Source organism: Manduca sexta, chromosome 17 (assembly GCF_014839805.1).
Source record: "Manduca sexta isolate Smith_Timp_Sample1 chromosome 17, JHU_Msex_v1.0, whole genome shotgun sequence".
NCBI classification, from domain to species: Eukaryota; Metazoa; Arthropoda; class Insecta; order Lepidoptera; family Sphingidae; genus Manduca; species Manduca sexta.
Genome location: NC_051131.1, coordinates 6572597 through 6587874, shown reverse-complemented (window position 1 = coordinate 6587874; position 15278 = coordinate 6572597). Strand labels below are relative to the sequence as shown.

Genomic DNA, 15278 nt, shown 5'->3' with positions numbered 1-15278 from the left:
CCTTCTAGGCGATTATACCATCTTTATGCGCGGCTCATACAGATTTCGATAATATTTTTGTTTTTACGTATTATGCTCAAAACTGACAACTGGTAGTGAAATAAAGTAAAAAAATTACAATTATCAAATATTTATTTCATTTAATATGTTACAATATCCTGTATTCTATTGCGCTATTTAGAATTTTGTTAACATACTCCATTATAAGACTAAGTATATATATGCCAAGAAATACATAATTACCACCGTAATACAAAAAACATTATTTCTATGAAATATGTAGCAAGACGGCAATCTATTTAAATATCCAAATACATATTATATATTTGAAACCTTTGGAGCACGCAAACCACAATACGTATTATTATTACATATCGTACATTCGGTAAGACAAGGGCACAATTGGATGCGCGTGGACAATGTCGCAACTAACCAATAAGATTTTGTCACGGCAGCATATGAATGTAATAGAAATGAGACTGAACTTGATGGGTGACTTTATTCCTCCAAATAAAAGGATGTTTTTTAGGCGAATTGGAATACTGATTTTTTATATATTTTTTTAACAACTGTGCCCTTGTTTCACTGAAGCTACGATATATGCTTCGAACATTGTGAATGTCCATATAATTTCATGTCTGTGATAATATACAGTTGATCCCGCTATGAACTATTTATTTTAACATGATACATGTTTCTATAAAAATACTACTAATATTACATTGACTTATGGAATATTGTTTATTTCTATTTTTTAATAGAGGCAAGTCATAAGGTCAATTCATACACTTGAGTGAATGTTGCATCATTAATACTTATAGTCAATTAACACAATAGAACTAGTGAAGCCTAAAATTCAGTCAGATTGAAATTACATATCTTAAAATAATAATTAAAAATAAAAAATATCGGTAATCTTCTAGTATGGTCTTTGCCGATCTCGGGCCCTGTAAAATATAATAATTCCTGTTATAATATTATAAAAAAAAGGTAATATCAAATACTATAGGGTATATTCTCCATGAATAAGTTCATCGTGTTAAAATTATCGCTGTGGCACTAGTTTAAGATATACTGTCTTTATGTAAGTGTGCCCATGGCGTATATTTACCCGCCATCCCCTCGCATAGCGCCTCCGCCGGTGTTGCGGTCGCGATCGCCGCCGCCTCCGCCTCCGCCGCCAGGTCCATAACCGCGTCGGTCGCCACCGTCCCTGCCGCCTCCACGGGAGCCGCCGCGCTCTCCGCCGCGACCGCCCCAACCACCACCGCCGCCGCCACGACCTCCACCTCCGCGACCGCCACGACCTGGTGGTCCCCCAGCGCCACGACCGCCACCACCATTTCCACCTCCTACACCTGAACCGCCACCGCCTCCTCCAGGCTTTTCTTCGTTACATCTGTTGCAAGCCTTTCTCCAAGAAAAGTTTGTGTTTCCACAAGTAGGATTTGGACATCTCCAATCACCCTCTCGGTTTCCTGAAGGCGGTCCGCCACCCATGCCACCGCCCCCACCTCTGCCTCCCCCACGGCCACCCCCACCGGGACCACCACCACGACCGCCACGGAATCCTCCACCTCCGCCTCCTTTTCCACCGCCCCAGGTGTTTTGTCGTTGTGCGAGAGAAACTTTTATTGTAGATCCATTGAAGTCTTTCCCATCAAACCATTGAATAGCCGAGGATGCTGCGTTCGAATCTTCATAGGTTACGGTGGCTTCACCCTTTGGTAATCCCGTGGCTTTGTCTTTATACATCCAAACTTTTGGTCGTTGGGTTTTCTTGTCAGTCTAGAAAAAGAACACGATTACACCTTACTATATATAAATAAACTAGCTTTTGCCCGCGGCTCCGCCCGCGTTATAAAGTTTTTCAGGCTAAAGTTTTCCGTTATAAAAGTAGTAGTTTCCCGGGAGCCTCTCAAACTGTCTCCATACCAAATTTCATCTTAATACGTTGGGTAGTTTTTGAGTTTAACACGTTCAGGCAGACAGATGCAGCGGGGGACTTTTGTTTTATAATATATTTTTTAGAACTTTTTAAGAGGAATAATCCCGTCATACATCATTGTTGCATAACTTTAATCGTTTACGCAGCGCACGCAACGGAAGCTCTCAAAACTAATAATTTTTCCCCGTTTTTGCAACATGTTTCATTACTGCTCCGCTCCGATTGGTCATAGCGTGATGATATATAGCCTATAGCACTCCAGGAACAAAGGGCTATCCAACACAAAAAGATATTTCAGTTCAAACACGGTAGTTCCTGAGATTAGCCATTACTGCTCCGCTCCTATTAGTCATAGCGTGATGATATATAGCCTATAGCACTCCACGAACAAAGGGCTATCCAACACAAAAAGAATTTTTCAGTTTGGACCGGTAGTTCCTGAGATTAGCCATTACTGCCCCGCTCCTATTGGGTATAGCGTGATGATATATATAGCCTACAGCATTCCAGGAACAAAGGGCTATTCAACACAAAAATATTTTTTCAGTTTGAACCGGTAGTTCCTGAGATTAGCCATTACTGCTCCGCTCCTATTGGTCATAGCGTGATGATATATAGCCTATAGCACTACACTAATAAAGAGCTATCCAACACAAAAAGAATTTTTCAGTTCGAATCGGTAGTTCCTGAGATTAGTCATTACTGCTCCGCTCCTATTGGTCATAGCGTGATGATATATAGCCTATAGCACTACACTAATAAAGAGCTATCCAACACAAAAAGAATTTTTATGTTCGAACCGGTAGTTCCTGAGATTAGTCATTACTGCTCCGCTCCTATTGGTCATAGCGTGATGATATATAGCCTATAGCACTCCACGAACAAAGGGCTATCCAACACAAAAGAATTTTTCAGTTTGGACCGGTAGTTCCTGAGATTAGCCATTACTGCCCCGCTCCTATTGGGTATAGCGTGATGATATATAGCCTATAGCACTCCACGAACAAAGGGCTATCCAACGCAAAAAGAATTTTTCAATTTGGACTGGTAGTTCCTGAGATTAGCGCGTTCAAACAAACAAACAAACAAACAAACTCTTCAGTTTTATATAATAGTATAGATTAGTATCATCACGATATGCAAAGTGTATTTAGATCGTTGAAATCACGGCAAAACGCCAAAGGAGAATGTCCAAATCAGTCCCACTCTCTAAAGGAAGTATATTATGGCCTTGTGAAATTATTCTTAATTTACGAAATATATTTTTTAGATATTTCTTCAATTTATTTGATAGAAATCCGTATCTAATTGAGATTTTGTTGAAAATCTTAGTATTCAAATTTAAATTTAGGTTCATAATATTTTACCTTAATAATACCAATGGATCCGAAATGTTGACATAGTTCTTCTTCAGTCGTAGATGGATTCATACCTTGGATGAACACTGTATCTTCTTGTGTTACCATATCACCCCCACCGCGATCTCCTCCGAATCCGCCGCCGCCTCCACCTATAGATAAAGTAATTTAGTTTTGTTAGAATACTGAACAATGAATTATTATAATGAATTGCTTTTATACTCGGCGGATTGCGGTTAAGTTAAAACTAAAACGCTCAAATGAACATAATGATGAAAATCGCGAATAATTTTTTGTATTACAATAGTATCATGCTTAATCACTTTATAAGCTATAAATCTATTCAGCGTTTACTCTTAATCTTTGAAGAGAATCGTATTTTCACCTTACTTTTTTGGTGTTTAGATACAGCAAAATTTCATAATCGGAGAATATAACCCTTATATTTTAAAGATATTGAAATACCTATAATTTTATGTAGGTATTTAATATGTACACCGATGCTTGATACTGCTGTTGAAGTAATTAAAATCATTATCACAATTCTGATAGGTATGTCCCGAATCACAACGTACCAGGTGTTACCAATAATTTTATACCCTTATTTACCAAGTCATTACATTGTAAACTCTACAATATATTTATAAATAACGGTAAGATATCCGTATAACACAAAATCCCGCCAATAGGGCTGCCAAAACGATATACGTGTTTCTGGTAAATTAAACGCGTAAAACACATTCGTAGCTGTTAAAACCTTAAGTTCCTGTATGTTCATACACTTTACTTCTTGCAGAAACATGGGGAAGTTCATTCTCTCCTGTTACAACTAGTAGTTCAAAATAATGCTTCATGTAGCAAACAATATCAAATAAAACACACCATCCAGCTTAAAACCAACAGTTGTGTACCGTGACAAGTGATTAGTTGGTTCACTTTGTTACTCAGCTTCAACATCGTCTTTACATCATAAGATAAATGCTGATACGGATTAATACCTGAATATTACTTTTTCCATATTTACAATTAACAAGGACCTGATAACATAATCACATACCCGCAATACACAAGACCTAACATTTTCCTTTTTAAATACCATAAAACAATTTAATAATAATTCCTTAAATCCCTGAGGACATGTAATATATATACAACGCGATGTATTGACACACATTATTTTAAAATAATTATTTGTGATAAGATTGTTATAGTAAAAACCTGCAATCAAAAAAATACTGTTAAGTTAAATCTGCGTACGCATTTATAAAAATGGTAAATGTCCGTCGTCTCCTTAAAAGTACTACTACCAGTAAACGTGTAGAATACCATGTTTGGCAGCCCTTATGTAGATACAAATTAAAAATATGACAACAGCACCACTCGCTCATAGCGAGGAGCTTTACCTTTGTTAAAACCACCCCCCCTGCCGCCGCCACTAAAACAATAAGAACAGCATTTAGTACACCGGGCAGGCTGGGGCACACGCATGTCGCACGTAGATTGTTTCACACCTAGGTTCACTGTATTAAGTGACCTTTTCCGAGTGTAGCATCCTTTTCTTTACACAAATGTTTTTACCTTAAAAATCTTAGAACAATACTTGTTGACATTATTTGTAACAGATTTTGAGACACATGCAGACTAACAGCAAATAAGTTGCATAAAAAATCAAAGCAATACTTTTCTAGAGACAAACACCTGTACTTTGGAAGAATGATGCGGTGGTTTAAACATTATGCACTGAAGTTAGTTATGTCGGCACACTTGATTTAAAAAAAAACCTATCAGTTTGGATAAGGGCTTCCAATACAGCAGTCTATCCTGTTCAATCGCTGATATTTGCAGGACCGAAAACTTTAAATCCCGCATACAGGAAATAATTATATTAATAGGTGTATGATTATATCAATGAAATGATCAAGATAACTTCACCTTATTTAATTTTGACTATTAGCAATTACCTATCAAACCAGTTGCTCTCTAAAATGCGCTATAGTGGCCCACGTAAATGTATGGCGTTATGAGATCCTCCGGAGTAGGTATATTTGGTTTCAAAGACGCCGGCAAAATTGTGCAGACAGCCAACGAATGGAATTTCTTGCGAGTTGATAGGTACTCTATTTGGACTTTGTTTAACAAACGACTCGGCGCATCGGAGTCTCTGACGTGCACGTATAAAAAAAATGATATGGATCAAATACAGAAAAAATAAACAATTGACATACAATAGAAACTAAAACCAAAAACATATTATTCAACTGAATAATTAAATTTCTTTTTGCCTATTATTATGTTCAGCATTCGGTTGAAAATGCTTGCGAAGAAAACATTAGGTCCTTATATAATATCCCCGGGATGGGCGGCAGTGTGGTGTTGACCTCATGCTGCCCCTGACGCCGAGAGCGTCCTTCGGTGCGCGGGGGCTTAGGAGCCCCCCACATTTAGGAGACGGGCCGCAAGGCGGCACCGCGCAGGGGCGGCCGCGGACTAAGACCTGCTGTCTGGAGGAAGCCCGCAGCCGTCCCTATGCGCCGAAGAGGGTCAGAGGGTTGTTAGGGTTAGGGACTCGGCCGGACCGCCGCCCGAGGGTCCCGGGCCGCTTCAATTGTCGGGTCGTAAGGCAACGGCTACCCCCACATAACCGCTCAGTCGCCCCCCGCGAAGACTGGGCGGTAGTAATAAGGGACTTTCTCCGCGACAACAAAAAAGCGTTTTGTATAGGAAGAATATAAAAGTATTTTTTTTTATAAAAAATAATTAAGTAAGCACCATTGTTATCTATGCACTTTTGCTATCTCATAGGGAGTTCATGGATCCCTTTACTAAAAAAAACCATGGAGACGAGAATCAATAAACTCTCCGAAGGCGGTTTGGACCGCCACATCTGAATAGAATTTCTTTCCTTGTAAAAAGTTGTCCAAATTAGGAAAATTGGTAATCTGTTGGAGCAAGGTCCGGGGAGTACAGTGGATGTTGCAAACACGCTAATTTGAGCTCTTCTAGTTTAGCGGCTGTCTGTTGTGCAGTGTGTGGCTAGCGTTGTCCTGAAAAAACAGTGGCCTAGAGCGATATATATACTAGCCTCGGTTGATCAGCAGTTAGTTCCATCATGGTTTGCCGTTGCTGACCATAGATATCCTCTGTAATAGTATGGCCAGATTAAAAAAAATCTATAGTGAACGACACCGACACTGGTCCAGTAAACACTCACAAGTGATTTTTTAATCAATTTTCGCTTGGGGCAGGACTTGACTGGATTACAACGATTGCTTCCGATTATCATACAGGATTCACTTCTCATCGCAAGTAATGATTCGATTTAAAATCCCTTTATTATTGTGTCGATTGAGCAATGTAGCGCAGCATTCGACGCATGTTTGCTGGTTTGACTGGCAAAGAGCGCAGGATCCCAAAATACCAGGATCTTGGTATTGCGTTATTGGAAGCCCTAGTTTAGGTATAATATTTTGTATTTCTTTCATCGTTATTGGCTAAGTTAATATAAGTAATTACATTTTACCGCAGATACGTATCTATTCTGAAAAATATTGTTCGTATAAAATCAAACCTTTCATGATGGGCTCTAGGCCACTGTTAGCAATTCTTAGGAGAGAATGATAGGTCACAGGAGTGAACACTGAACATCTAATTGTGTAAATGATGGGCAGTTTTTATAATTTTACCACTCCTTATGAGGCGGTTGCTTTTATATAGTGTATGAGGTATGTAATATTAAATACGTCTAGAATTTGTAACACCTTGCCAATCTATATATATAAAAATGAATTGTTGTTCGTTAGTTTCGCTAAAACTCGAGAACGGCTGAACGGATTTATCTTATCTTGGTCTTGAATTATTCGTGGAGGTCTAGGGAAGGTTTAAAAGGTGAGAAAAATTCGAATAATTGCCGGGAAAATCCTCAAAACAGCATTTTTCTATTTCCCATACAAACGTTTTCTAACTAATACGTAGAGTCAATTTGAGCTTTATTGCTATTGTATAAAGTTCACTGTTGTCTAAGCAATGTAGGTGTGTTCCTAACATCAAAGCAGTGTGCGTTGGAGCACAGAATATAATAATGTAATGTCGCGTTCTGAAACTCAACAAAAGTGATATCGCGTACCCGACTAAATTGAACAGTCACAAAATTTAATATATCATTAGTTATTTGGTTGGCTTCACGATATTATTTCTTTTGTTTTACTTTAAAATGCATGTTTTCGTTATGGACAATTTTTGAGCTACTTATGCATATCTATACTTATAATAAATCTGTAGAGAGGTCAATTCTGTACGTGAAATATATTTCCAAAATAACTATCAGGGGGTGATTAGGGATCGATACTGATGCCAAAAATGCAATTAGTAAAATTTTTGTCTGTCTGTCTGTATAACCGTTATAGAAACAAAAACTACTCGACGGATTTTAACTTAACTTGGTACAATTATTTTTCATACTCCTGAGCTGGTTATAGTATACTTTTCATCACGCTACAATTAATAGGAGCATAGCAGTGATGGAAAATGTTGGGAAAACGGGAGAAGTTACTCCATTTTTTAAGCTTCCGTCATTTCGTGTGCAACCTTAATGGTTAAAAGTTCCTTCGATTTCACCAGGATCCCATCATCAGACCCTGACCGGACAATCGGACCACCTGCATACCACCATAAATTAAAAAAACATCCCGACAAATTGAGCACCTTCTCCATTTTTGAAACCCGAAATCCACGCGGGCGAAGCTGCGGGCGGAAGCTAACGCCTGGACCAATTTGGCCAATTCTTTTTTTTAAATTTTCGTCGATGCTCAAGGATGGTTTTTACGGAGAGAAAATATCAAATAATTGCCGGAAAAACCCTAAAAACAGTCCTTTTCTTTATCCCATACAAACGTTTTCTCACTAATACGTAGAGTCAATTTGAGCTTTATTGCTATGGTATAAAGTTCACTGTTGTCTAAGCAATGTAGGTGTGTTCCTAACAACAAAGCAGTGTGCGTTGGAGCACAGAATATAATAATGTAATTTCGCGTTCTGAAACTCAACAAAAGTGATATCGCATTGTGACTAATAAAATAGATAGGAACAAAAAACTGTCATATTACAAATCTTTTTGACAGGACGAAGTCTGTCGGGTCCGCTAGGATATATAAATCAGTTGATTCGGCTACTAACCAAGATGATGTAGTCAACTATCCACCGGAATTTTTAAACTCGCTGGATTTACCAGGATTGCCACCTCACAATCTTCAATTAAAGGTTGGATCGGTAGTTATAAGGTTGCGAAATATCAACCGACCGCGTCTTTGCAACGGCACACGGTTAGCGATAAAAAAATTACTAAACAACGTGATAGAAGCAACTATACTGAAAGGAAAGTATAAAGGAGAAGATGTTCTCATACCGCGCATCCCAATGATTCCGACTGATGTGCCATTTGAATTTAAAAGACTACAGTTTCCAGTGCGGCTTGCTTTTGTTATGACCATAAACAAGTTCCCAGGGGCAATCATTAAGTGTTTGTGGTATTAATCTGGAAAACCCATGTTTCTCCCATGGTCAATTGTATGTTGCCTGTTCCCGTGTTGGAAAACCATCAGATTTATTTGTCTATGCGCCAAAGAATCAAACAAAAAATATTGTATATCATAAAGCACTACAATGAAAATAAAACTGATTTTTGTTAATAATTATGATGATTACCAATAAAGCGATTACTTACTTTTAAATGCTTAGATCTGTTTTATTTAATAATTATTTTTAATTCACAACGCCCTATCACCAGGATGAAGGTTCTGTTCAGGAGAATTTTTGCCCCGACAATAAAATAGATAGGAACAAAAAACTGTCATATTACAAATCTTTTTGACAGGACGAAGTCTGTCGGGTCCGCTAGTAACATTATACAAATTTATAAAATACAAGAAATGTTACGAGTACATGCAGCCAACCAGTGTATCCAACAGTTGCTTTTTTATTGACATGTACTTATGCACAAATTTGTCAACACGCATTGGAGATTACCTAACTTTCACCTTTTTCAAGTCATACTCAAATACGATTTCCTCGTATACATTTCTTATGTGTTCATAACTCTTTATTTTATATCTACGGATTAAATTAAGGTACGCGGTTCATTTTGGTCTAAACACTCGCTGTAACGAACTCTTTAATTTGTTCACTTATATTGGTCGAGTTGAAGGGAAACTAGGTGTGAACATTCAACTTGACTTTAAATATGTGTTTAAACTTTATATTTAGGTTCAATTTTTTGAATTATATAATCAACATATTGCTGCAGAGCAGCACAAGTTCTCTAGTAGATTATCATAATTAATCTGAGTTCAACCAATATAGCAATCACATACGTCATGCACCTTGTACACAGCCCATAATTTAAGGAAAGAAGAAACTTAAAAAGAAACAATTTCTACATTTAACTTTATATTGTAATATTACGCTCTAAATATTTCAATTTTCACGTTGTTTTCTAATTTCTGACCCAAATTATACAGTTAACATAGTTATTTAATCGGGCTGAAAAGAGCCATAAGCGACGTTGTAACTATTTTTCGGAAATTATATAGCAATAGCAGGTATGAAGTCGAATGACCACTGAATAGACCAAGTCATTTCAGGTCGGCAAAGCAGATTGGGGATGACGATTATTTACGCCATTCAAATACGTTTATACTCTACATTTTATAAAATATGTTACGAAATATATATATACGAATTCAAATTTCATCAAAATTATCTGAGACGCGTTTCATTCCATTCAATAATAGCTTTTATATTGTTAGAACATAAAGTAACCTGTGGCTATCATTTTTGTGTTAGTTTACTCTTATTTAATATTATAACTTTGACTTATACTAGTTTCAGTATGCTGTTATAAAATGGAAGTAAGAATTGCATGGCACAATTGACAAACGCGAACTTTCAGAAATGTAGCGTTGCCGCGCCAATGCCACCGACTCTTCTTAGGAAATCAGCCTTAATTAGTGAAGTGCCGGTAATCCGTATCTGTGGATATCCGAGGAAGAAAAATATCCGTATCCGTTACTTTTTTGGCGGATCTTTACCTTATTAATTTTCAATACATAGATGAAATTCTAGAGATACTATAGGTGATTAGGTAGCAGTGAAAATTTATTCAATTCCATTCATATAACTATTTATTTATTAAAATCAAATACCTAGCCCCCTTTTTTTTTAAATCTTTATTTAAGGAGCTTGGTCGTTATTTCACGACTATGTCGCTCCGACCTAGCCCCTTTGTATTGCAAACATTTATTGTAGCAGTTACCATACCGATAGTACACATAGGTACTAAAATCAACTACTTATCTTTGTAATAAGATCAATCAAAAATATTTGTGGTAAGCCTATTAAATAATGAAATATTTGAATAATATAGAAACTTATAAGATCACTCTATATCGACAAAACCAAAACTTAAATCTGCGTAACATTAAAATTCTTAATAAATGATTATTAAAATTAAGGCGATACCTCAAGGTCCATTTTCATACATTTTGTTTCGGCTTTAATCTGGGTAACTAAACAAGTATTGGCAAGTAAAGAATTTAAATTCACGTCTAGTTAGTGATTAGTTCTCGCAGTTGAAAGAAAAACGTAAAAATAATTAATAATCATGGATATTTCGGCCTTTAAAATTTAATATGACGAATTTAAATTCTTTACTTGCCAATACTTGTTTAGTTACCCAGATTAAAGCCGAAACAAAATGTATGAAAATGGACCTTGAGGTATCGCCTTAAGCTAACAAATAATGCATGCCATATAAAGTGTTAACATTAGCTTAAAAACACAGTGACAACTGTGTGAACTGAAAAAATTTGAAGGTCACGTGCACCTATATCTGCGAAACTTGACCTCAAATTATATCCGCGGATATACTTTGTTAACGATCTACTTGGTTAAAGATTCACTCAAGAGTCACCACTCGCATAATCGTAGCCTCAATTCAACCTAACGTGACGCCTGTCCCATGATGCAGATATTAGGAATAAAAATAATTTTTCGGTCCCGCAATCCCAAACGCCAAATTAAATATGTAAGAATCACAAAACTGAAAACAAGTATTGATGTCTTGATGTTGAAATCGTACGCGCTACGTCTCATTTCACAGTTGACTGCTTGTCTACTTAGGTCTTGAATCTAGCACAGAAAAACTATACAAATACGCCTTAAAAACAACTAAAATGCATTCCAGATCATTTAAAATAAAACGATTTAATTTTGCACAGCCCTTTCGTGTCACTATTTTTTTTATCAGCAGCATCATTCACCAATTCCTTTATTTACATGTATGGCTATCAAAGTTGTCTTTCGTTTACAACATCTGTATCACACACAACGGCCCCACTGTCTATGGGCTAAGTGCGGAAAAAGGAGCCCCTCAACAGTAGAAAACGCGTAATTGCAAAATAATATTTGTCAGGAATTATTTAGGCAGTTAGTGTGTTGTTAGAAGTTTCTACCCTTAGTATGATTAAGTATTATAAGCCCTTCACACATCTGAGTTATGATTCAACATCCATGGGTGCATTTCAGTGCAGCCGTAATAAAGAAATACAAATAACCCCACTATACATACTCCTGCTGATAGCCACACATGAAATATTAGGCCCTGGATAATTTTTCAACAAATTTTAATGCAGTTTTCAGTTTTGGTTTTGCATAATATTGTATGTTGCATAATGTATCCTGTGGTAATTATTCTTAAATGGTAATTATTGTCCAGAGGCACAAAAGCATTATCTATTGATATCAACCCTGTATTATATACTTGCCCACTGCTGAGCACGGGCCTCCTCTACTACAGAGAGGGATTAGGCCTTAGTCCACCACGCTGAAAGCATTATCTATTAAATAGTGCAAAATAGAGAGAGTTCTGCCTTAGTAGTGAATCTAAAATGTATGTGATGGATGGTAATACAATTAATATAAGTACTTAAACACTAGGAACATAATGAAGTAAAAATAATATATCAGTGCATAATGTTCCCTTTCTTCCAGTCATCATAAAAAAAATATTACTACACAACCAATATACTCTTTAAACTACTCTTATTATAAAATTTTATGGTGCTGTGTAATCTCATATGCATACACACTATTATAAAATAAATATTCCCAATGTTGAGAAATTCAAATATATTAAAACACAATTATAAAAAAATTGACAGTACTATAGATAATCTGTACTTCGTAACACACAAAAAATTTAAAATTTGCAATAGATTTTTCCTAATTACCCATTTTGTGTATTGGAATTAAGACAAGAAATATATACAATGTTACATGACTGTTAATCCATATAATTTACCTGTTTGTTTTTTGTGGAACCTACCATTTGGATTTGACATTCATTCACAATATTTCACCATTTACACTGACAAACTTCAAACAAGAAACATTTTCTCATTAATTTTCATTTGTCAACACTGCTGCTTGAAATATAGAAACAAAACTGCACAATGAAAAACTTAAGCACTTTTAAATAGCATATATGTATATTTTTTATGATAATTTTTGTGCCCCTAGATCTTTCTGTACATTATAACCTATTTGAATTGTGCAATTATGGTTCTATTGGGATATTAATGTACAAATATGTGTAGGTCATATGAAGCAAATATTATGTAAAATGTTACACTGTGGATGTTGCATAGATTGATGTTGTTTTGTGAATCCATTTTTAATAACCCAAATCAGAATAAACATGTTTTATGCTACTGTTATTTTTATAACCAGATGAGTTTATTTTACCTTACAATAACCCTTTATTAAACCATTTAAGAACCGATCACTTAACATATTAAAACATTGCAAATACATGCTGATCCATTTAAATTAATTTTAAAGTAGAATTTATTGTCACTTGGTATTTGCCACAAACCAAAGAGTATTTTGTAAAGTAATAACAGTGTATAATAAAGTTACTCACCCATAACCACCGTCTCTATTCCCCCCATCTCTATTGTAGTTGCTTGAGCGGTCACCTCCATACCCTCCTCCAGAATAGCTGCTACCCCCGCGATCACTACCATAGCCCCCACGGTCATTTCCTCCGTACTTGTTACCGCCTCGGTCATCTCCGCTTACATTATAACCTTCGTTATTGCGGTCATAATTACCGCCGCCGCCGTAGTTACCGCCATAATTCTGACCGTAGTTGGAACCTTGTTGATTATTCCCATATGAATTCCCGCCTGAAATATTTATTCTTGTCAACGTTTATTCTCATAAACCATGCGACATTATCAAATAAACATTAAAAATCAGATTTTAAAACACGCAAATGCATTCAACATAACCACAATATATTTAACCTCACCTGAACCTTGTTGATTCCATTCTTGGCCTTGGTTTTGGCCAGAATAACCACTTTGGTTATAGCCTCCCTGGCTACCACTATAATTGTTTTCACCAGAAGCCATTGAAGGCGGCGGCACAGAATACTGAGTCGAATAACCACCTCCGCTATAATCGCCACCCGAAGCGTAAGCTACAAAATAAATGTGACAAATAAGAATTATAAATTATTACACACGTACAGATATACTGTATATCAAGGGACTTACGATCTCCCATTTTAGTTAAGTTGCAAAGTTAATTTAATAATTTAAAGTTATAAACCTCACACTAAACGCCACGCACGCTACAGAAAAAGGAAAAGAAAGAAATATTATAAAAAAATGTTGCCACATGTAAAATTAACATTACTATCTATACTGCTGAAGAGTTTGTCTGAACGCGCTGATCTCAGGTACCGGTTTCAATAGAAAAATATTTTAAAGCTGGGGAGGCTATTTATCGAGAAAGGCTATAGGAAATATAACATTGCGCTATGACCAATAGAATAGAAACAGTCGTCAATTTTACTCGTCAATGAGTAAAATTTTCTTCTTTTGAGAGCTTCCTTTGCGTGATCTGCGTAATCAGTTTCAACATGAAGTCCGGGCTTATAGATTCGAAGTTTCGGTGTCAGAATTAAGGTGCCATCTCGCTAACATTTTTCGGAATCAGTCTTAGAATAATTATTATTTATGAAACAACCAGCGGTAAATTTCAGAATGTGTATTTGATAACGCCGTTTATTATGGATACTGGAAACTCTGGTCAGGAAAGGAAGAAACAGATGAATAAGATCAGCTTATAAATTCAGATCTGAAATAGAAAATGGACTTTCCGGATGTATAAGCCCAGGCATATGGGCAAGCAAAAACCGCTTGGCAACCTCAGTTGACAACACTGTAGAATGTCGAAGTGAAAACAATATCGATATACCGATATTTATTAAAATATCAATATTGACGTCGATATTTCGGGCGAAAAATATCGACACACCTATTATCAAATAAAAAAAAAAAAATGTACGGTCATAAAATGATAATGTATTTAGTTCAGTCTAGCTCAATATCAGCAGTACTTTACATAAAATAAACATTATGTAAATGTATAAAAACAAAAGTAATTTTATCAATATTATATTCGGAAAAATTACAAACATATCAAACACTGAAAGCTATCTTTTATGTTCTAACTATTATTTTAAGACCTATTACTATATAGAGCAAACCAATTATCATATATATAGAAATATTATATAGCAAATATTATGTAGAGCGGTAACAAAAGTAGAAAATTTATCTCTTTACATGCTTTGCTTTCAGCCGGATTAAATTATTGGGAATGGCTGACTACGGTAGAAGCCACTCTCTCTGAAGACACAAAAGAAGCCGTAGGTATTTATTGCTTTAAGTTCCCGTCTGGCATCTTGTTACTTCGAGAGGCTACATTTATAGCTCCATCTAGCTAGACATACGAGTCATAGTATATTAATCATAGAAAATACAGTTTTTTTCATTCATTCTTATTTTTTACGGATTTGGATCTTAATTAACGACTGTAGTTACAGCAATACAAAAATACAAATATTCGAT

At 36.1% G+C, this 15278-nt stretch overlaps 1 protein-coding gene across 3 annotated transcripts; it reads right to left on the bottom strand.

Moving 5' to 3' along the window:
• Window positions 1–114: 114 nt before the first annotated feature.
• LOC115454680 (RNA-binding protein cabeza) lies at window positions 115–14161 on the bottom strand. Of its 3 annotated transcripts, none has more exons than XM_030183401.2 (7): window positions 13917–14161; window positions 13670–13840; window positions 13280–13544; window positions 4710–4741; window positions 3316–3458; window positions 1112–1788; window positions 115–947 (listed from the first exon to the last, which is right to left on the bottom strand). In XM_030183401.2, exons 1-7 carry the CDS (start codon window positions 13924–13926, stop codon window positions 920–922), a joined length of 1326 nt encoding a protein of 441 aa, XP_030039261.1. In that variant the 5' UTR covers window positions 13927–14161; the 3' UTR covers window positions 115–919. The 3 variants fall into 3 exon arrangements, with proteins under 3 accessions (XP_030039261.1, XP_030039266.1, XP_030039271.1); XM_030183406.2 differs by having other exon boundaries at window positions 13972–14135; XM_030183411.2 differs by having other exon boundaries at window positions 13977–13995.
• Between the last annotated feature and the right edge of the window lie 1117 nt (window positions 14162–15278).